Raw genomic sequence first — 22,074 nt, 5'->3', positions numbered from 1 at the left:
ATAGAAGCTGTATATCTTCAAGAGCGATAGGTATTCCAACATAACTCGCCGGATGATTTCACCTAATTAATTAATTTTTTAGCATACAATTTTATTTTAAATCTATGTAATAATTGTAAAATCAAATAAAAATTTTACCTCGTTATGAGTGAAAATGTATATGGGTGGTTCACTCGAGGACGTAAAAATGGAAAGTAAAATCGAGCCCATGATTGTAGTAGTGATAGGAAACCTCCAATCTTGGCTTTATTTGGTGGCGTCACCATGCACATTTCTCGGTACAATGTTGCCAACATGGAAAACCCCCAACTAAATTCGCCAGTTGCTCTAAAATCAACTAGTTTCAGCAGCCACCTTAAATGTACGAGGTTTCATGACAAGTCCGACATCAAATAACCTCCAATCATCTCAAGGATGTATACCCGAGCATATCGTATTCTTTTTACTTCAGTCGAATCATTCCCCGACTCCGAGAATGTGTCTCGTAACTAGCCCATCTCGATCCAACCTCCGTAAATATTATCCGGAATTGCACCCAAAAGACCGTACCATATGACTCCCCAATCAGCAGATTGAACGGGCCCGGTGAGTGCGGACCCATCCACCGGTAATCCTAATTATAACTGCACGTCCTCCAAAGTGATAGTACATTATTCGCATGGAAGATGAAATGTGTGTGTCTCGAGTCTCCACCTCTTTATTAATGTGCTGATGAGTTTCGGGTCCAACTTGCACCCCCGGCCTATAGTGGCCACGTGCCAAAAACCCGTTTCCCTCAAGTAATTTTCTATCAACGGTGATAGAGGATCAGGCATATTACAAATATAACATTGTAACACTCAATCTACAGACTGTTATAAAAAATTATAAAATAAAAATTAATTGAAATTACATAAATGAAAAAAAATATTAAATAATATTCAAAAATTAAAATTAACCCTTACCATTTTCATTTGTTCGACTGAGATATGTTTATGATCGAGACGAATTAATTCCTCGGTAATTGCTAACACAACCAAATATTTTTTAAATTATAAAAAAATAATACTAATTTAGAAAAAAAATTAAAAAGAAATAATTAATTAAAGAGAGCTTTGAGAAATTTAAGGAGAAATTTGAAAGTTTTTTGCCAAAATTTGAAAAAATATTGTGTGAAATAATAGGAGGGGGTTCTATACTCTCTCTTTTTTTACCGTTGGACCCCCAACAGTCAAAAAATAAAATAGCCGTTGGGGAAAAAAACACGGAGCAAAACGCGTCCCTAGGGGAGCGATTTTGCCACGTCAGCAAAGCGCGTCCACATCAGCGCGTTTTGTGCTGACATGGCAAAATTGTTCCCCTAGAGGCACGTTTTGCTAAAATTTCACCCTAAAACGCTTCTATATGGACGCATTTTGCCAAAATCGGCCATTTTCGGTAAATAATACAACAATTAGCCCATTTCTATAAATATACTTGAAAATGGGCCTTTATAAGTAAATTAGTCGTTTCTTTCTAATAAAATCCAGCCTTTCACTAAAAAAAATTATTTTAATTTTATATTTGTGAAACAATATCATCGTGTTTTCTTTGAAGCATAAGGAAAAGGAAACTGCTGTTTAAGAATAAAAAAATGTTGTAGATTCTTCTTTTAATTAAACTTAAAAATTCAATCCTCTGTTCTCTTCCCTTTCACATCTCCTATAAACGAAGTTCAAGTTTTTCAAGTGTTAGATCTTCGAATAAAAAAATAAAAAAAATATAATTTGCTAGGTAAGATGTGATTATTAGAAATTGAGATATTTCAAACGTATTAAGTTTCACATTCTTTAAGAAAGTTTTGAGATTCTTGTTTATAAGCTATTACACCTTAAAAGATTAATAAAAATTAAATTAAGAGGATGAATTCATGCATTGAGTCAAAAAGATTAATGTAATGTATGATTGTTGAATATTGGAGATAACTTCTCTCTTAACAATGGTGATTCTCTGATTTGAGTTTACCAAATGAAGTATGCCATCATATAAAAAGGATCATTTGAGTCACACTCTTTCTTTTGTTGGTTATGCTTTAATTTAATCTAATGCAGGATTCAGGTACAATTGTGGTAAGTGGATCACCATTGTGTTAGACACCCAAGAATTTATGGCAACCACAAAAAGCGAAAGTAGCAGTATATATGGGGAAAGAGAAGAGGGGCACTATCTCTTCCAAATCTTCCACCAGTCATGGTCTAAGATAGAACCTGCAAGTTCCACTGAAAAGTGCCCAACTATCTCAGACACAGGTAACGATGCTATCATGAATGTAAAAAACACCTTAGGATGATGACACAGTCTAAAAGCCTAACCAACTGAAAAGATCTTTTGATAGGCCCCCATCGGCAACTCGAGTAACCATAAGCTCTCTCACTCCATAGAAAACAACAGCATTCTGATCCACTTCTTCGTCTTCAAATCCCCTAGTGCACTCGAGACAACTTTGGGAGTCTAAGAAGCCAAAAGGACTACGTGCTCGGCTTTTAATGAACCTTCAAGTCGTCAAGATAGAAAAGGAAAGCAGGACCATGAAAGCAAGCATGAAAATGAAGAAACCTTGGATCATCAAGTTGATGATGGTGAGCTAAATGATTCCCAAATACCAAAAGCTGAAGCAAGTGAACATACGGATGTTGTAGATGCCTACTCAAGTAAAAAATGTTGAACAAGGAAAAGATACCCATATTTCAATAGTTTGACAAGACCATAATGTGCCTCAAATTGAAGAAATAGAAGATAAGGTTCCATGAGGCACTAAAACAGAAACTGAAGACAAAGGTGAAGATAATGCAACAGATCATGAGATGGCTCATACTAAAGAAATTGGAGAAGAAAAGCAGGTTGAGAGCACAAGCAAGAGGAGAAGGCTTGAATCAAGTGGAAGAATCAGAGGCAGAAGCTGCAAATATTGGGCAACTAGATGTTGGCCAAAACATATTAACGAACAAAATATTTAAATATAAATAAAAAATTATTTATATATAAAAAATAAATATAAAAAATAATTCATATTGAAATTGTCAAATATGTAAATAAATAAAATCGTAACAAAAACTTGAAATAAAAAATAAGAAAAAATATTTACTAAATGTTGAAGCCTGTTTAACACAACTTTCTTAAGATAGATTCGTCTGCTCCTACGATATTTGGAGAAACGTTGGTCAAATATATTCCAGGATACAACAACACAATTATCAAAGCAATAACACCTCTGCAGCGATCAACGAACGAACGTTGCCTATTTTCTATCACTGGAACGTTGGAAAATATGAAAAGGAAACGAAGAGTTTTGAGAGCAAAAGAAATTAGGTGTGAGAGGATATCAGTGTGTGTAAAATTCTTTAGAATCCGTAGCCTTTTATAGGCATTGAGAATGTTGGAAATTTGGAAAACTTCCAAAAAAATTGCCATTAAAGAGCCAATAAATCAATTTGATTAAAAATTAAATCAAATTTATTGGAATCAAATAAATAACATAAATATTCTTATATAAACAAATTATGTCTGCTGAGGAAAAATAATTTTGTGTTGGGCTAAAATATCTGCAAAACCCACTTTAGGCTCAACCGATGCGAACATTTCGCGTTGCCCACGTCGTGCGAGTGCACCCCAACCCCGTCGGGTTTGGACCTACACCCCCTGCATGCAAGGTAGGGTTCTAAGCTTAATCATTTAATCACCCTTCAAGAGGGTTCTCATATATAAACACATCTCACACTTGGTATTTAAGCAATGTGGGATCTAAGCCTTTACTTTTTCTCAACAATTATTTCCAAGTAACTTACTTTGAGCATCAATTTTTTATTCATCACTCAACCATTTTGAGCATATGATATACTGTTGTAAAGGTTTAATGAAGTAGAATATAAAACCATAATTTTATAATTCAACTCTCCACCTTTACCTAAAATATGCCTTAAAGTTCCCATAATATGTAATTTTTTCCAACAATCCCCCACATGAATGAAAATTGATAGTTTTATTGAAAAACATTGACTCGATGTGGTAATAGAATCTATGATCGATAGTTGCATAGGATAGGTAGGTAACCACCCTTGAACCTTCCCTTGTGAAAGTATATTTACTTTACTAGCTACCCAGTAGATGTGATGTCCTTGAATTGTTCTACCGTTTGTGTAAACGATGATATACCTCACACAAGTACATCCCTAGCAAGGTTTTAGTTCTTATGGTTATATTCATATAGCCGTGAACATCTCCTAGTTCTACAAGAGTTTGAGAGAACTATGTCCCAATAGTCTCCTCGAAGTGGCCCCACTTCACTCTCACATAGGTGACTTATGTTGTTCGGCTCACTGAAACACACAATGGTCATTAAAAGCATTGCTTAACCTCTCTCATTTTTAGTCACTGTTTACATCATAGGAACGGACTTGGGATAAGCACTCCTACAGTGACCTCAAAAGGTCTATGCAATTAGGTTGTCCCTTTGAACCTAGATCTTGGGATCTCTAGTCAACTAGGTAGGGTTTTCCTTGTAACACCCTTAACCCGTATCCGACGCTGGAATAGGGTTATGGAGCATTACTAGACTTATAAGTCAAACAATCATACATTTCATATTCATTTCTCATTAAACAAAACCATTCAAAATTATTCATATAGTCACTAATACGAGCACTCGAGGCCCAAAATAAACATTAAAAGACACTCCCGTGTCTCAGGCCATGTAGACATTCGAAATGGGGCTACACGCCCGTGTCCTTGACTGTGTCCTAGCCTGTGTCCAAACTAGTGAGCATACTGACTTGGGTCACACGGCCAGACCACACGTCTGTGTGTCAAGCCGTGTACCCTTCGAAATGGCCTCACACGCCCGTGTGTCAGGTCGTGTGCTAGGCCGTGTGAAAACTGGAGGGTATACTGACTTATGCCATACGGCCAAGCCATAAGCCCGTGTGCTAGGCCGTGTGAAGCTACTGACTTTATTTCTAAGAAAGTTACAGGGGACACACGGCCGTGTCACCTAGCTGTGTGTGACACATGGCTGAGACACACGTCGTGTCTCTGCCCGTATGGACAAAATTAGGTCATTTTTTAAGCCATATTTCTCACCCAAATTGGTATCAGCCTACACACATCAATATGCATATAACAATGGCCTAAATAGGCATTCAAAACTAACCAATGTCAATTTTATAACATGTAATAATATCACATACCCTCATGATACATATAGGCTCCTCAAATGACCACTCATAATCATGCAAACTATGTCTCTAAATATACCTAATTGGTCAAACACATATATGCAATCTTTGTGCCTAAAACTTAATATGTATGCCACTTATAAACCTTAACCATTTGGTACCCAAAATACCAATTCACAACCAAGTCATTTACATAGCAACCATACATCATATACTATAATGCTATTTACATATTTACAATTCAAAAGATATGTCCACAAAACAAACCAAATCAAATGGCTAAAACACAACTAGACATATAGGCTTCCATTAGCCAAAAAGACCTATACATGCCATTTAACCCAAAATATAAAGTCAAAAGTACCAAAATAACGTTTGATAGCGTGATGCGATCTTCGACAACTTCCAATCTGAACGAGCTTCCGAAACACTATAAAATACGGAAAAATAAATAGAGTAAGCAATTAAGTTTAATAAGTTCGTATAACACAGAATTAAACTTACCATTTAACCCCCAAATTTAGGTAAGTAACCCAAATCATAACACAATTCAATTTGGCCAAAACCTATCACATGTACATGTAACATCTATACCGTGTATCCATATATCATACATAGATCATTTCCATGTAAATATCTGTACTAGTTCGTATCGAACTTATATAATCTCGTAATAACACTATGCCCGTTAAACAAACTTAGAATATCGTTCGATACGAGGGTGGTACACACGAGGTGTACTGAACTGTAATATGTCAATTCCTGTATATGTATGCTCATACGAGCGATAAACGGTAAGCTCCTCTGAGCTGAGTATCATAAGCTCATAAGAGCTGGAATCGGTAACCCGAATGACATGTCATTTATATCCTACGAATTTCTAAGGTTAAAACGAGGCTCGATATTCTTCGTATGTTGTCAGTTATGCGCTCAATAATTATACATAATAAAACCATTCACATACATATATTTCAATTAAAACATATAAATACGTAATTTAATTACACGAACTTACCTTAAACTTGTACGACAAAAATACGATCGTTTAGTCCATGACTTTATCCTTTCCCCGATTTAATTCCGAATGTTGCTTTTCTTGATATATATAATCAAATTTAACTAATTTAAGCATCATTATATTCAAATTAACCAAAATTCATGTTATGGTAAAATTACCATTTTACCCCTATACTTTTCAATTCTTTACAATTTAGTCCCTAGGCTCGTAAAATTAAATTCATACAATTTCATCCACACCTAAGCCTAGCCGAATTTTATATGTGCTTATAGCAGCCCATATATTCCAAAAATTCACACATTTACCACACAATTTTCATATTTCACAAATTAACCCCTAATTGATAATTTCAACAGAACTCACTTAACAAAAGTTGTTTATTTAATAACCAAGATTCATTTTCTCCCATTAAACTTCAAAAAATTAACAAATTCATCAATTTCAAAACTCAAACTATTCAATATGTTTGCAAATTAGCCCCCTAGTTAGCTAGGTTAAGCTACAACGATTCTAAAAATATAAAAATAAACAAAAACGGGACAAAGGATCACATACATGCAACAAATTTTGTGGCTGAAAAATTTAAGCTCTCAAATGGCCATTCTTTGCTGTAAATTTTGGTGCATGAAAGAATGAAAGAGATGAAAATTTGTGTTTTTTTATTTTTTTATCTTTAATTACCTAATTACATTTTTACCCTTACCTAACTTTAAATTTTACTCAATTACCAAGCCATGCACATCCACTAACTCATTTAATGGTCTAATTACCATATAAGGACTTCCACTTTAAGTTTCTATAGCTATTTAACACCTTTAGCTAATAGAACGCAACTTTCGCACTTTACGCGATTGAGTCCTTTCTCACAAATTGAGCATACAAACGGTAAAATTTCTTAACGAAACTTTTATACCATAATTCTATCATGCTGTAGATCACAAAAAAATATTAAAATAAATTTTTTGACTTCAGATTTGTGGTCATGAAACCACTATTCCGATTTCACTGAAAACAGGCTATTATATTCCTTCACCTTTTATTTTCATGGGCTTTAGTATAATTCATTTCGATGTTTTATCAATATGGTCTCGTTTTAAGCCTTTAGTTAGCGGATCCGTAATGTTATCTTTGGATTTTACAAAATCAATAGAGATAACTCTGTTTGAGATTAGTTATTTAATGGTATTGTGTCGACGACGCATATGTCTTAACTTATCATTATACGTTACGTTAGCAAGACACCCCCACACTTTCAAGTGGATGTAGGATGATTTTTTGCCTTTCCTTAAATCATATGGTGTATTGTCTCTTTTTCTTGTGGGGCACCTTATTTAAAAGACAATTAACTCATAGAAACACTCCCCGCTAAATTTCTCGTGAAAACCCAGAGCTTTTTAGCAGTGTGTTCATCTTTTCCTTTAGAGTCTGATTTTTCTGCTCGGCTACTTTATTTGAGGAAAGTATGGTGGTGTTACTTCATGAATAACGTCATGTTGTGTACAGTATTCAAATGATTTAACATATCCACCACCATGATCAATTAATCTCTATAGCTTCGTATTTGCAAATATACGTAGCAATGAATGTAATAAAAATATTTATTCCTTCCTCTTGTTTGAACAAGCTTTACAAGCATTGCTATGTATTAGATCAAGTGGTTTTGACCTTGCGTCAATACATGTTTCACATTTATAATTATAATTATTGAGAAATAAAGGAATGTGCTCTAAGCTAATTAATGTACATAAAATATCATAATTAACATGTCCGAGCCTACTATGCCATAAATTAAATGACTTAAGCATATAAACAGAAAAAGAAACAACATTTTTATTCATAATTTTACTTTTACAGAGATTGCATTTAGTTTAATACATATCCCTTTCCCACAAATATTCCCCTTTTAGAAAGAAAATTCTTTCATAGTTCTTGTATATGTTAGGCCCATAAGTCCATGTCCGACACTTTCTTGGAAATTTCTTCCACAGCATTAGCTCTAACTTTCTTTGGGATCCTACAGTCAGATGACTTGTGCCCCATCTTGTTGCAATTGAAGCATTTTCCTTGAAATTTTTTCTTCTTGGAAACACCACCTTTTGGTCCCACTTTAGACCCATTCTGGGATTTTTTTCCCTTCTTGAAGTCTTTCTTGACTTCTACGACGTTTGTCGTAGCAACATTGTCATTTGCTGCTTTGTTGAGCCTTTTTTCCGTACATCTATTGTCTTCTTCAATTCAAAATCTGACAATTACCACTGAAATTTCATTTCTTTTGTGCTTTAAGTAATTTTTGAAGTCATTCCAAGCAGGAGGCAGCTTCTCAATGATGACTGTCACTAATTATTTATGGTCCAACGATGTCCATAATTCCTTAATTATGGTCCAACGATGTCCATAATTCCTTCATTCTTTTCTTAACATTATACACTTCGTACAGTGCATCCGACAATCCATTCAAGATGTAGTTTTGGCATAGGAAATTAGATTAATGTTTCCAAACTTCAACAGCAGTGAAAGTGGCAACTTCATCTACCTCGCTTTTTAACAGTAAGAGGGTTATCTTTCAAAAATTTGGCCAAGTTCAAAATGGTCAAATAAAACAACATTTTCTGTTGCCAAGTCTTGAAATTTTGTCTTGAGAATTTTGTAGGTTTCTCGTTGTGGCTTACAGCAACTGCCACCGACAACACTGAGTTTTGGATCGAAGATTGCGTTTGAACCAAAGCTTCAGATTGCGAATTGATTGAATTGGTAGGAGTCTCCATTTTTCTGTTAAGAAACAAACTAGAATTAGAAAACTTATCAACTTTCGTTAGACGGCAAGAATCTAATAAAACCCAAAACAAAAGTTTATATGGTTTAATAAAAAATACAATAATATAATGCACCAGGTAGGTAACCCTAAAAGAGAGGCGGTGCACTCGGCACGCTTAAATACCAAGTCTTTCAAAGAACCAATCCTAGACATGCATTCTCATATTGTCTTTTTAATTCACAATTTAAAGCAACAATTAATGTCACCATAAACAGAAAAATTTCTCTTTGATTTGTTAAACGGCAGAATTAGAATTCTGAAACAAAATCAAAAACAATTTTATTAAACGACAGGATTAAATCTCGAAACAAAATTAAATAATTAAATCAAAATAAAATATGTTAAACAACGGGAATAAATCCCGAAATAGATTTTATTTCATTTAATTCTAATTTGGAAAAAATAAAATAAAATATAATCTTATTAAACGATGGGATTAAATCCCGAAACAAATTGTATTTAATTTTAATTTCTCGTTTTTGGCAACATAATCAAAATGTAATAAATCACTTGAACGGCGGGAATAAATCTTGAAACATATTTTATTTTAATTTTAATACTCGTTTTGGAAATAAAATCAAAATTGGAATAAAACCTGTTAAACAGCGGGAATAAATCCCGAAACAGATCTTATTTAACTTTAATTTCCTGTTTGGAAATAAAATAACAAAATGAAATAAAAACCGTGCGGGAATAAATCCCGAAACGAATTTTATTTACTTTTAATTTGGAAACAAAATCGAATAAAATCTATTAAACGACAGGAATAAATCCTGAAACAGATTTTATTTAGTTTTTAAAAAAATCATTTGGAAATAAAACAAAATAGAGAATAAAATATGTTGAACGGCGAAAAAAATTCCGAAACAGATTTTATTTAATTTAAAAAATATTTTTTTTCCTTTTCGCCTTGGTGTCTCGTTCGTCTCGGATTAGAGAATCACAAAAAATAATATAAAGTCTATCTTAAGATTGTTGGACAAAACACTTTAGCAAACAAAATATTTAAATATAAATAAACAATTATTTATATATAAAATATAAATAAATAATTTATATTGAGATTGTCAAATACGTAAATCAATAAAATCCTAACAACAACTTGAAATCAAGAATAAGAATAGAGATTTACTAAACGTTGAGGCCTGTTTAACACAATTTCCTTAAAACAGATTCAGCTGCTCCTACGATACTTGGAGAAATGTTGGTCGAATGTCTCCCAAGATACAACAACACAATAATCAAAGCAGTAGCACCTCTACAGCGATCAACGAACGAATGTTGTCTATTTTCTATCATCAGAAAATTGGAAAATATGGAGAGGAAAATAATAGTTTTGAGAACAAAAGAAATTCGGTGTGAGAGGATATCAATTTGTGTAAAATTCTTCAAAATTTATATCCTTTTGTAGACATTGAGAATGTTACAATTTTGGAAAATTTCCAAAAAATCTACTATTAAGGAGCTAATAAATCAATTTGATTGAAAATTAAATCAAATTGATTAGAATCAAATAAATAAGATAAATGTCCTTATATAAACATATTATGCCTGTTGACAGTGCGTGTTGGGCTAAAATATCCACAGGCTCACTCTGGGCCCGATCGATGCAAAAATTTCGCGTCACTCACGTCGTACAAGTGCGCCCCAACCTCGTCGGGATTGGACCTGCACCCCCTGCATGCGAGGTAGGGTTCTAAACTTAGTCATTCAATCACCCTTCAAGAGGATCTAAGCCTTTACTTTTCCTCAACAAATATTTTCAAGTAGCTTACTTTGAGTATCAATTTCTCATTCATCACTCAACTATTTTTAGCATATGATATACCGTTGTAAAGGTCTCATGAAGTAGAATATGAAACCATAAATTTATGATTCAACTCTCCACCTTTACCTATTGAGAATATGCCTCAAAATTCTCATAAAATGCAATATTTTCCAGCAGTAGAAGCAGGGAGTAAGGTCCATGTTTGATACTCATGTTTGTAACATAAATATAGGGATACGATCTTTAAACATCCTCCAAATACATCTATAAACTTACAAAATCTAACTATACTACTATCAGATACATATCCATAAGCAACACTCACATCTGAGTCCTAATGATATAACAATAAGCCACTTGAATAGGAGGAGGTTGGAGGATTGTAGTTAAAGAAACTTCCAATTTTCTAAACAAAATAATAGTGTAGCAAGAATTTGAAAGAAACCCAAGGATTTTGAACAATTATCATGGAATTTAATTGCTGCACCATCATAGTATTGTACAATGCATCATACACTAACTGTAGAGCAACACAAAGTAGCATTATTATAACAATATAATGATCCCTCAACTCCATATATATATATATATATACACACACACCAGAACTGTAAGTTTACAAAGCAAGGAAACTGATGGAATTCTTATTAAAACAAGCTCTTGAATTCCATTACAATATTAATTATTAAAATACATTATTCTAGTTTTTACAACAAATCCTGCATTTAACAAATAGATGCAAGATGGGAAAGAAAAAACAATCAAAGCTCTAGAAATACTGTAAATTCAAACAATTTAGCAGTATAAATACGGTACAGAAAAACTCTCCAAAAATCAAAACCATAAATTATAATAATATAAAGCTAATCTTGTTCTTGAGAAATCTTACAGAGCAAGCTGGTTTCAGCGTTGGAGGTAAGTCTGTGTCACTCCAAACTCCTGGATCGGCAATATCTTAGCTGCAAAGAAACTTGGCGTTCTAACCAAAGCTGTCGACGGAAATTAGAGATGAAAAGCTCCGCCCTTTGGTCAACATCATCATCCGCACTAGCATAGCTTGTTGTTCTATGAAGCGCTCGAACCGGCCCTTTTTTATTGGATTCTTCTTCTTCTTCATCCACAATGCAGCCGTGCAAACCGAGGCGATCGTTAAAGCTCAAGGTCGGCCGGCGCCGGGTGGAAAGGCTTCTGAGGAAGCAAGAGAAGCGCCATTTTGTTAGGTTGAAGCGAAGTAGGGAGTTTATCTGCTTCACTGCTCTCTTGAGGCGGCCCATAACAGACCAATTCTCTCTGCCCATGTTTAAAAACCTTTGGATTCAAGTTAAGAGTGCGTTGTTGTTGACGCTGAAATATTAGAAATGGAAGGGAGGAGGCAGGTTTGTGGTTTATACAGAGATGCTGCTGAGAATTATGGGGCAAGATTCCATCGTATTCACCTTCGGATGTTGTTTAGTGCATTAAGCTAACGCGCGCGGGGCCAACTTTATTTTCTTTCATATTACACTCCTACTTAATTAACAATTTAGTTAATTAATAAAAAACTTAGTTATTTTTATATTATTATTATCTTTTTCTTAGAAAAGTTAATTATTTGTATTTGTCTTTTTTAATGTTTTTAACTAGAGATGAGTAAAACTCGATTCGATTTGAAAAAATAAAAAAGAAATCGAATTTTGAGTTATTCGAATCAACTTGAAGTTCGAATCGAGTTGAATTTTACAATTCAAATAACTCTAATAATTCTAATAATATATTGGTGTAAATACCTTTTTGGTCCCTATAAAGTTTTAAAATAAGCAAATTGATCTCTCTGAACAAAAATCAGAAACAAAGTTCAAAATAATTTTCAAATATTCAAAATAAATTTTAAAATTCAAAATATCTATAAAAATTCCAAAATTTATATTTTTTTAAAATATTATAAAATTTTCAAAAAATCTAAAAAATATATAAAAAGGTTAAAAAAATTAAAAAAATTATACCATAATAATTTTGAGGATTTTAATAAGTTAATTAATGATTCAAGTTTATCATACTAAAATATTTTTTTTTATTTTGCTTTGAAAAAAATTTCAAATATATATGATTTCAAATTTATATGCACTAATATAGAATTAGCTATACTGTAACAAGATTTTAATTTGACATATTTAATTTTTTTAATTTAACTCGAACAATTTCACTCAATTTAACTCAACTCAAATTTCATTTCACTCGACTCGATTCAAAAAAAAATTTCTAATCGAGTTAGGATGATAAAATAAGACTCATCAATCAATTAACTCGAAAATTTTTTACTTGATTTGACCGAACGCTGACCCCTATTTTTAACAATTAATATGCTCAAAATTTAAAAATTTAAGAAGAATGAAGGAGGAATTATAAAGGTATTGTTGGTTAATGTAATTACAACGGTTTAGGGTGTTAAAGTAGCTGATTGGCCAGATATGCTCTGCTTGCTTGGTGACCAAGTTCTGGGTTTTAGGTCGTTGACTTTCCAAACTGAAAAAAGCGTGGGATTTAAATTGTGGTTGCCATGTCATCGAGTGACTCACACTAAACGCACTTGGCTTCTCTATTGTTTTCAACCCAACAGTCTGGCGCCGGAGCGTGAACCATTGATCAGATCAACATAAAGGAGAGAGTAAGGGCCTACAAAACTCGCTGTTTATGTAAAATCACATCATATATATATATATATAAAAGGATAATAACTTTTTTGACCCTCTAATTTTATAAAAAGCTTAATATTCTTTTAGCCTTTATATTTGTATTTTTTTTATCAAATCACCTCAAAATAGATGGAAAAGTTAATGTTTGTTAACTTTAATGACGTGGCATACATGTGAATTGCTATATGAATGACATGTCAGTATTTAATTAATTTTTTAAAATAATTTTTTTATAATTTATAATTTTTAAAAATATTTTTTTAATTTTAAAGAATTAATTAAATGATGATGTGTCATCTATGTGTTTGACATGTCAGTAAAGTTACAAACGTTAACTTTTCCATCTAGTTTGGGGTGATTTAACAAAAAAAACACAAGTTTAAGGGCTAAAAAAGGTGAAAAATTAAATGGAGAGCTAAAATATTTTTTTTGTAAAGTTGGAGGGCTAAATAAGTTATTATGCCTATATAAAATATATTATAAACTTAAGGCATAGTGACAAATTAAAGCCCTTAACGTTTACACCTTTTATCACTTTAACCCTTATTATTTTACCTAATTTCAGTCACCAACTTTTTTAGAAAAAAGATTAGATTTAATCCTTAACCTTCCAAAAAGAATTGTGTAACACTCCACACCCAACCCAATCGCCAGATCTGAGGTGTGAAATGCCACATTCGTTACTAAAGTAACGATTTTCATTTCAATTCTAAAAGACAAGTCATACAAGCAATTAAGTTTCAAAACTTAATAAAACCTATTATTTATTCAAATTCGGGTTATAAGCGAGCTTACGAAAACTCTTATGAAACACCAGTAACAAATGAGAGACAAAAACGTGAAAATGATTAATAGAAGAGTTATGTTGCGACATTGAAGGATGAGTGTTGTGACATAGAGGGCAGAAGCATGTTGTCGCGACTTCAACTTGGGTGAGTCGCAACCTTGAAGACATGAACTTAACGTCGCAACTTCAACATATTAAGAAATTAATATTTTAGTTAGTATTTCTATTTTTAAAAAAAAAAGTGATTTGACTCTTTCTAAAGGTTAATGGTCAAATTTAGCTAAAAGAAAAAATTATTGCCAAATTGACAAAAAAATGTAAATGCCGGGAACTAAATTTATCATTATGCCTAAAATTAGAGAAAAGTTGAGCTTTGGTTTTAAATATTAAATTTCAAGGTCAACTTATATTTTAAATAAGCCTAAATTTTTTAATTCAAACTCATTTTTCAACTTAATAATTTTATCTAAACAATTGGAACCTTATAACTTCGACGGATAAATTTTTTTTTGGTAAATAAAACAGCATTAGGCGATTATAATAACAATTATAGAATCAACAACCCATAATATATTTTTTGAACTAAACCCCACATAGCTTGAGGAAGCTTAGCCATAAAATCTATAACTTCATTGTGAACTATGGAAATATGACGGATATGTACTTTCCAGTTCCTCTGTTTTAACTTATGAATAGTTTGTAATTCCATATATAATATGACTATCAATAGATGTATAGGCTAAAATTAATCCTTAAATAAATTTAGGTGCTAATATTTGACTCTGTCATGAGATATGGAAACAATATAATTAGTACCATACTAAATTTAGAATTATTAATTAAAAAATTTGATGTAAAATAATTTTTTAATAATTATAAATTTAATAATACTTATAATTTAATAAAATTTGTGATAATTATAATTTAATAATCATATATTTAAAAATAATTATAATTTACATTTATTATTTTAAAAATTTTAATTAAAATAATTATAATTGAAGTTAAAAGTTGGCATAAAATTTTCTTTTACAATTACAATCATTTAAAAAAGTTATTTTAAAATTATTTTTTATTTTTTATTTGATATTTTTTCTAAACATCAATTTTATATTATTTAAAAACTATTATTGACTATTAAGAAAATAAAAAATAAATATGAAATATTGAAGAGTTTATATTATATAATATATATTTTTTATTAGTACTATATTTGAATTATCAACATACTTGATATATTTTAATAGCGTTTATTACTTATTATTTTAAAAATTATTAAATAAAGTAAAACTATATTGTATGTTTAAAGTAGTACAAATGTTTTAGTTATGATTTGAAATTTTTAATATTATTAAAAAATTATTGATATGCAAATCAATAATTTAGTATTATATCTGAAAATATATTTCTATTATATTCCAATTGCTATATAAATGAATATATTTTAATTTTATTTAAAAATTTGAAAAATGAATTAAAAATGATTACAATAATTAAAAATAATAATTAAAAATTAAACGCGTAAAATTACATGCAACGCATGTGCCAAAAAAAAACTAATACATATAAATATACGTCAATTACACACACGAATATATTTAGACGAAAATATTAATTTTGAAATTATTAATTATGTTCAAGAACTTAATTAAATGCTTAAATTTATTATGAATATCTTATTAAGTGGATGTCCATCAAGATCAAAATAAGTTTTGATGTACTTTAAATTCTAATAGTTATTAGAAGTAGACATCTACTTCATTTATACTTCTTATACTTTATTTATACTTCTTATACCTATAAATAGAGACTTTGGAGAAGCTTTGTATATATCCCATTTATCAATAAAAATATGCTCTCTCTTTACTCTCTCATTCTCTTTGTTTTTTATTCTCTGCCTTTTATTTTATAACACGTTATTAGCACGATTCTCTTTTAATTATCTTAATTGTGGATTAAATTAGCGGCAACTTTGCGAACCATTAAGCCTCATTCATAATACCAAAATTCAACCTTCGACCACTAAAATTACTCTTATTTTTTCTGTTTTGTTGGCTCCTTTGCTTCTTTAAATGACTATTTATTGCTACTGGTTGCTATTCAAATTGAGCGCTTACTTCCTGATTCTCCATTACTTGTTGCCTTTCACCTACTGTTGTTTGCAACTCTTTGCAGGAAGTTTTTATCTATTTAGTGTTTTATATCTAGATTAATTCTCAATTAAGTTAAATTAATTTGAGATTGTTTTAATTAACTTGTTTTACTTCTTCTTAAATTTGGTAAAAGAGTATTACTCCAAATGGAATGTTTGAGTTTACAGTAAGAAGCTCAACACCAAGATGGACACAACAGTCCATTGTTTTGGATGGTGAAAAAAAATTTTGATCTCAGCATGGATTTTGGATTTATAGAACACAATTTGAATTGGTAAGGAGCTTCAAATTTTTTTGAGGTATGATTATTATTATTTATTTGTTTTAAGTCTGATCAAATTATTAAGTTATATTATTAAATATCGATGGGTTCATAAGGTTTACTAATAAAACTTTATAATATATTATTTTTAAATGATTGTTTAAATATATATTAATTGTCGATGCAAAATATAAGTTTTTGTGATATTGGTCCCTTTTCAAGAGGATTTTTTTTTGTTATTGATGAATGATTGGATTATACCTTTTAGATTGAATTATAAAGTAAAAATAATTTATTAGAGCATCATCAGATTCTATAAGTTATATGTAGTATGTTCTTATGAAAGCATTGTTATTTTAGTACTTGTAATAGTGCTAATGATAATACCCAAGGTGACGACAATGGTGTTAAAGATTTTCAAGTATATTTTACTATGATTTATTTATTATATCATGTTTATTATAATTGGAGACTAATCATGACAAGCATGAATAGATAGATTCTGATTTGAAATCCATGTATGTTTGCGATGGTGATTATGAAATAAAGAATCAATGGAGGCTTTTAGAAGTCTGTCCTACTAAATTTGTTGCATTCCTCAAAGTAAATGCAAACATAAAGAAAATAAAAGATATAATCATGGATCACTAAAAGTGGGAACATAGAGTTTTCAAGATAACTCTTCAAATGGTAAATATAACTTATGTTATCAATGTGATGTGAAAGATTATTGGCCACATATGTGGCGTATGCACAAATTGTAACGCCTTGGTTATTTAACATTGTTTCTGTGAATTCTATCACAAATAAGTATCTGCTTCAGTGGCTAAGTGTTTTGATTGTATGTTTGAGGTCTTGGGTTTAAGTCCTATGTTTGGAAATATTTACTATTTTGATCCTAGCCTATTCCTTGATGGTTTGGCTTATATTCTATTGTTAGTCAAATCCTATTAGAATAAGCTTCCTGGTTCGAGTGATAAGGTGTTAACTTGCCTTAAGGTCTCGTGTTTGAATCCCCGTATAAGAATGGATGTTAATTTTTGCTTCGATTGTGTGATAGAGGTTCGGTGGAAGTGAAATTCTGAGTTAGTTCGGTTGTTAGTGGGTTAGTGGGGAGTTGAGAGTTAGTAGGATTTTAGTTCAAATTAAATATTTTTAATTTTAATTTATTTTATTCTCCCTTTCCCAAAATTTCCCATTATTCTGACGTTTCTTTTCTTCTCTATTCTTTTCTGTGTCCTTAGTAAATTTTCCTTCTTCCCACCCTTCAAACTTTGATTTCTATTGAAACCGTGTGTTATCGCTTGATTGATCGGCTTTGTGGTTCATCTGTCACTTTTTCTGTCCCAATTTTAAATCGCAATTTGATTCGGTAAGTTGGGTAGGTGTAGTTTATTGCTTTTGGTTGATGATTTTTTATTGATAGTGTTCTTTGGCTAACGCCATTTAGGGGAAGACCAAGGAGCTCAGGATAATTCGTTGGTGACTTAGGGTCTGTTTGTTTGGTGGAAAATATTTTCCGGAAAATATTTTCCTTAATTTCTGGTGTTTGTTTCGTGGAAAATGAATTCCTATAGGAAAACATTTTACAAAAAACGGGTAAACGCAAAGCCAATTTATGGAAAATGTCTTACCGATTTCTAAGCCGTAAGACATTTTCCCTTCTCTTCGTTCTCCCTTTCTCTCTGTTCATCTCTGTCCATCGTCCCTTCTCTTCGTTGGCCTCACCAAGTAAATCTCTGCCTCGTCATCTCCGTCGGTCGACCGACCGTCGTCCTTACCTCTATATTTTGAAGAAACTTAGCAGCCACAGTCGAGAAAAGAAGACCCAGAAGGTTTCTCTCTATGTCATCAACATGTATTTTGCCTATAATTTATGAATAGATATCTTGCTGTTTCTACTGGTTTTGACTTTTAGGGTTTAGATTTTTTTGTTTATAGTAATTGCTCTCGCTTTGCTTGGTTATAGTATGTATAAATTTGTATTGATTTGGTAACAGAGGAAGCTAGTTGGATTCCTGATCAATGGGGTCATACTCGATTTAGAGCCTTAATTGTTTTTGCAGACAACGCGACAAATCAGAAACATTTAACTGGTTTGCGCTCACTTTTGAAGGCAAGTTTCTGAACTTTTAATTGGTTCTCATCTGCATATATCTTCATTAGTGCCCTCATAATTATGTTTACTATATAATTTCTTCTTCTTATTATTGTTGTTGGGTATAATTCTGAATAATCATTGTTGTGTTTCCTTATTGTGGTTAATAGGTTTGTAAAAAAAAGCATGCATGTCCCCCTTTCTCACAATCAAAAACCTTGTCTAAGATGCAGGGGAAGCTAATGCTAACTTTCAGGATTCTTGCACTGGCCTAATTACAGTATAATTATAAATGTTAATAAGTCATTGCCCTTTTGCTTTTACTCTTGATAACTTGATTCTCTCCAAGTGTTTATTTGACATTAGATGTCTATGAGAGCATCTCATGCCATGATTTTCCTTAGATTCTAAGCAAATTGGTTTTGTTCAAGCAGTCAATGCATGACCATGTTGATGCTTGGCCATTCAAGGAACCAGTTGATGCTCGTGATGTCCCTGATTATTATGACATTATCAAAGACCCCAAGTTATTACAGTTGTAGGTGGTATAGAATATCATCATCAAATTATTTCTCATGATAACATAGGCTTCAGTTTACAGAGATGCTCGTTTGTTTAGAACAGTTATTGTTATACGAATGGATCAAATATATACATGTATGTATGCATATATATTTATTAAAGATCCTTGAATATTATCCTCAAAATGTTGTTCTTGAATATCTGGAGTTGTTTTTTTTGTCATAAACTATTTATGCATATCTCGAATGAGCCATCACTTGCACCACAAAATGACCTTAGGGAATTCAATTGACCTTATTGCGTTGGTAGTATCATAGATGTGGTCAAAAAGATTGTTTTTGATTCCATTTTGTTTTTGGGGATGACAGATTCTGATATACAAATTGATTAGCTACTTTACTTTTTACAATTTTTTGACCTGCTAAATTCGGATATTTTGGTAGATTCAGATCTTTGGTCTGTTTGTTAATGCATATTCAGACCGAGTCACATAGATGTAGTTAGTTTTGCCTAAGTTTTAGAGGGACTTGGTTCATATGTTCCCTTGCTCAATTTACAGCTGAAGATGCATATGTTTTTCTGGTTAACTGGTTTGAAAGGTTTCCACAATACAAGCATAGAGATTTCTATATGTGGATAATGGAAATTGAGTATTATTATAAATAAATCATTGCAATATATGTAAAAACAATTTCAAATATAAAAATTTATTAATATATATTAATATAGGTAAAAACAACTTTTCCGAAAAATATTTTCAGGAAATCTGCCAAACAGCAAAAAATATTTTACACAGATTCATCCAAACACCAGAAAATATTTTCCAGTAAATCATTTTACAGAAAAGTAAAACATTTTCCAGAAATCATTTTACGGAAAACATTTTACTGGCAAACAAACGGACCCTTAGTTGCGTGGAACTACCGTTGTTCAACTGAAGGTAAGGGTTTGGTTGAATAATAAGTTGAATAGATTGATTTGGTTTTGGTTTTAATAATGTTTTAAGTGAACAATTTGGTGATTTAATGGTTAATTTTAGGTTCCGGTTATCTCGTGAGAGCATTCTCGACAAAAACGAACCAGGTGTGTAACGAAAACACGAGAAAATAAGGTTCAGTGAAAGTCGAAAAAGTGGCCTTTCGACACCACACGGGCATGTGCCCGGCCGTGTGGCCGACTGTGTGCGACACACGGCCGTGTGTGGCCATGTGGGTCACACAACCTAGGCCAATTTGGGTGTATGAGTCACACGGCCGTGTGGGCCCACATGGGCATGTAGGAATTCTAAATTTTTTCTTAGGGTTACACATGTCATTCCGGTCGACTGTGGGCCTTCCATAAGGTTGATAAGGGCAAACCAAACCCTAATGCATGTGATCTACTATTCTGATAGACTGTTTAGAGTATTAGGAAAATCGATATGTATGATCTAACTATTTTGCATAAGCATGTATGATATTTGTACATGAGTGTGTGAGATATGTTAATTTTGTTATATCTGTTTATCTGTTATCTATATCTGTGTATGGAGAGGGATCTGTTTATTAGAGGAAGTATTCTGTGAGGCGATATTTTGCCATTATACTGGCAGCACAGCTGCATATTATTCTGATAAGTGTCGTACGAACACTATTTGGTGTGTAGGGCTAGGTGGGTGTTTTGTACCCCACATGGTGTGTTGGGATGGACGGAGATGGTGTGTAGAGGATGGGGGTAGGATTTTGCATATCTGTATGACTCTGTTGATCTGATTCTATTAAGAATTTATGTCCATATATGTATTTGTTCTGTATACGAAAAATCTGAATATATATGCATGTATGTTCCGTTGAGTTACACATTGAGTTTTTTGAAAACTCACATCTGTTTGTCTGTTATGTTCAGGTAATCCTCAGACATAGGCGAGTCAGTGCGATGGAGGCTCAGCAGTGACCACTAGTTTAGATACTATCTTTTAATTATCGATTTTATTTTTATCTCTGGTTTTTCCTAAGAGTTTTGTAATTTTGGGACTCTCAGACTTTTTGATTTCTTTTGGTGTTGTTGATTTTGGTTTGATTATGTTTTTTGTGATGCACAATAAATGATTTTTCATCAATAACGGTTCCACACAAACAAATGTTTTGGAAAATACAAACTTTGTTTTCGACATATAATGACACTTAAGATTTTCACTACGAAATAAGTTTTTCTAAAAGAACAAACTATCGATGGTTTTAGTAATGAATATATTAAATGGATATGTTTTATGAAAAATGGACTCTTTTCTAGCAACATAGTATACGAGGTTTTTAACATGTTAAGATTGGTTTCAAAACCCTTCTTCTTAACATTCTCGGATTCGACCATAACGCCTAGGCCTGGTTTGTGGTGTTACACAAATATTTTGTTTCTGTTAATATTCTTTGAGGAAGGATATGGGAATGTAGTGATGAATTCTATCATTACAGATAGAAATTATTTATCTTATTTGGTACTGAAACAAACAAATATTATTCCAATATTTGATAGTACAAAATTAATTGAAAGCTCCAATAGAGCTAATAAATCAATATCTAAAAAGCACAAAATTTGTGATGGTTAATGTATTAGTTTTAAAAGATATTCATTATAATGAATATCATATGAACATTGTAAATGAAGAAAAGCTTATATTTCATATGAATCATTATTGCTATAAATATCTATTTTGAAAGGATGAAAAAAAAGGAGGATTGAGTTATTGATTACTCTTATTATTAAATTGAATTAATTATGACTATCTTTGTGATCTTTTGTCATTGTCCCGAT

The 22,074-nt window shown here is 31.8% G+C and overlaps 1 protein-coding gene and 1 long non-coding RNA gene across 2 annotated transcripts; one reads left to right on the top strand and one right to left on the bottom strand.

The window, feature by feature from the left end:
- Positions 1–11,394: 11,394 nt before the first annotated feature.
- LOC107900356 (uncharacterized) lies at positions 11,395–12,190 on the bottom strand. Its single transcript, XM_016825982.2, has one exon. The coding sequence runs from the start codon at positions 12,086–12,088 to the stop codon at positions 11,717–11,719; it is 372 nt and encodes a 123-aa protein (XP_016681471.1). The 5' UTR covers positions 12,089–12,190; the 3' UTR covers positions 11,395–11,716.
- A 5,644-nt stretch (positions 12,191–17,834) lies between these two features.
- Positions 17,835–18,785, top strand: LOC107901627 (uncharacterized). Its single transcript, XR_001685330.2, has 3 exons — positions 17,835–18,036; positions 18,115–18,499; positions 18,665–18,785. It is a non-coding gene; the product is annotated as an uncharacterized lncRNA (long non-coding RNA).
- Positions 18,786–22,074: the final 3,289 nt, after the last annotated feature.

This window comes from Gossypium hirsutum, chromosome D06 (assembly GCF_007990345.1).
Source record: "Gossypium hirsutum isolate 1008001.06 chromosome D06, Gossypium_hirsutum_v2.1, whole genome shotgun sequence".
Classification (NCBI taxonomy): domain Eukaryota; kingdom Viridiplantae; phylum Streptophyta; class Magnoliopsida; order Malvales; family Malvaceae; genus Gossypium; species Gossypium hirsutum.
This window is presented reverse-complemented; position numbering and strand designations above follow the sequence as displayed.

Excerpts from the sequence above, each read along its gene's own strand:
- LOC107900356 (XM_016825982.2), bottom strand. The coding sequence starts at position 12,088 with ATGGGCAGAGAGAATTGGTCTGTTATGGGCCGCCTCAAGAGAGCAGTG.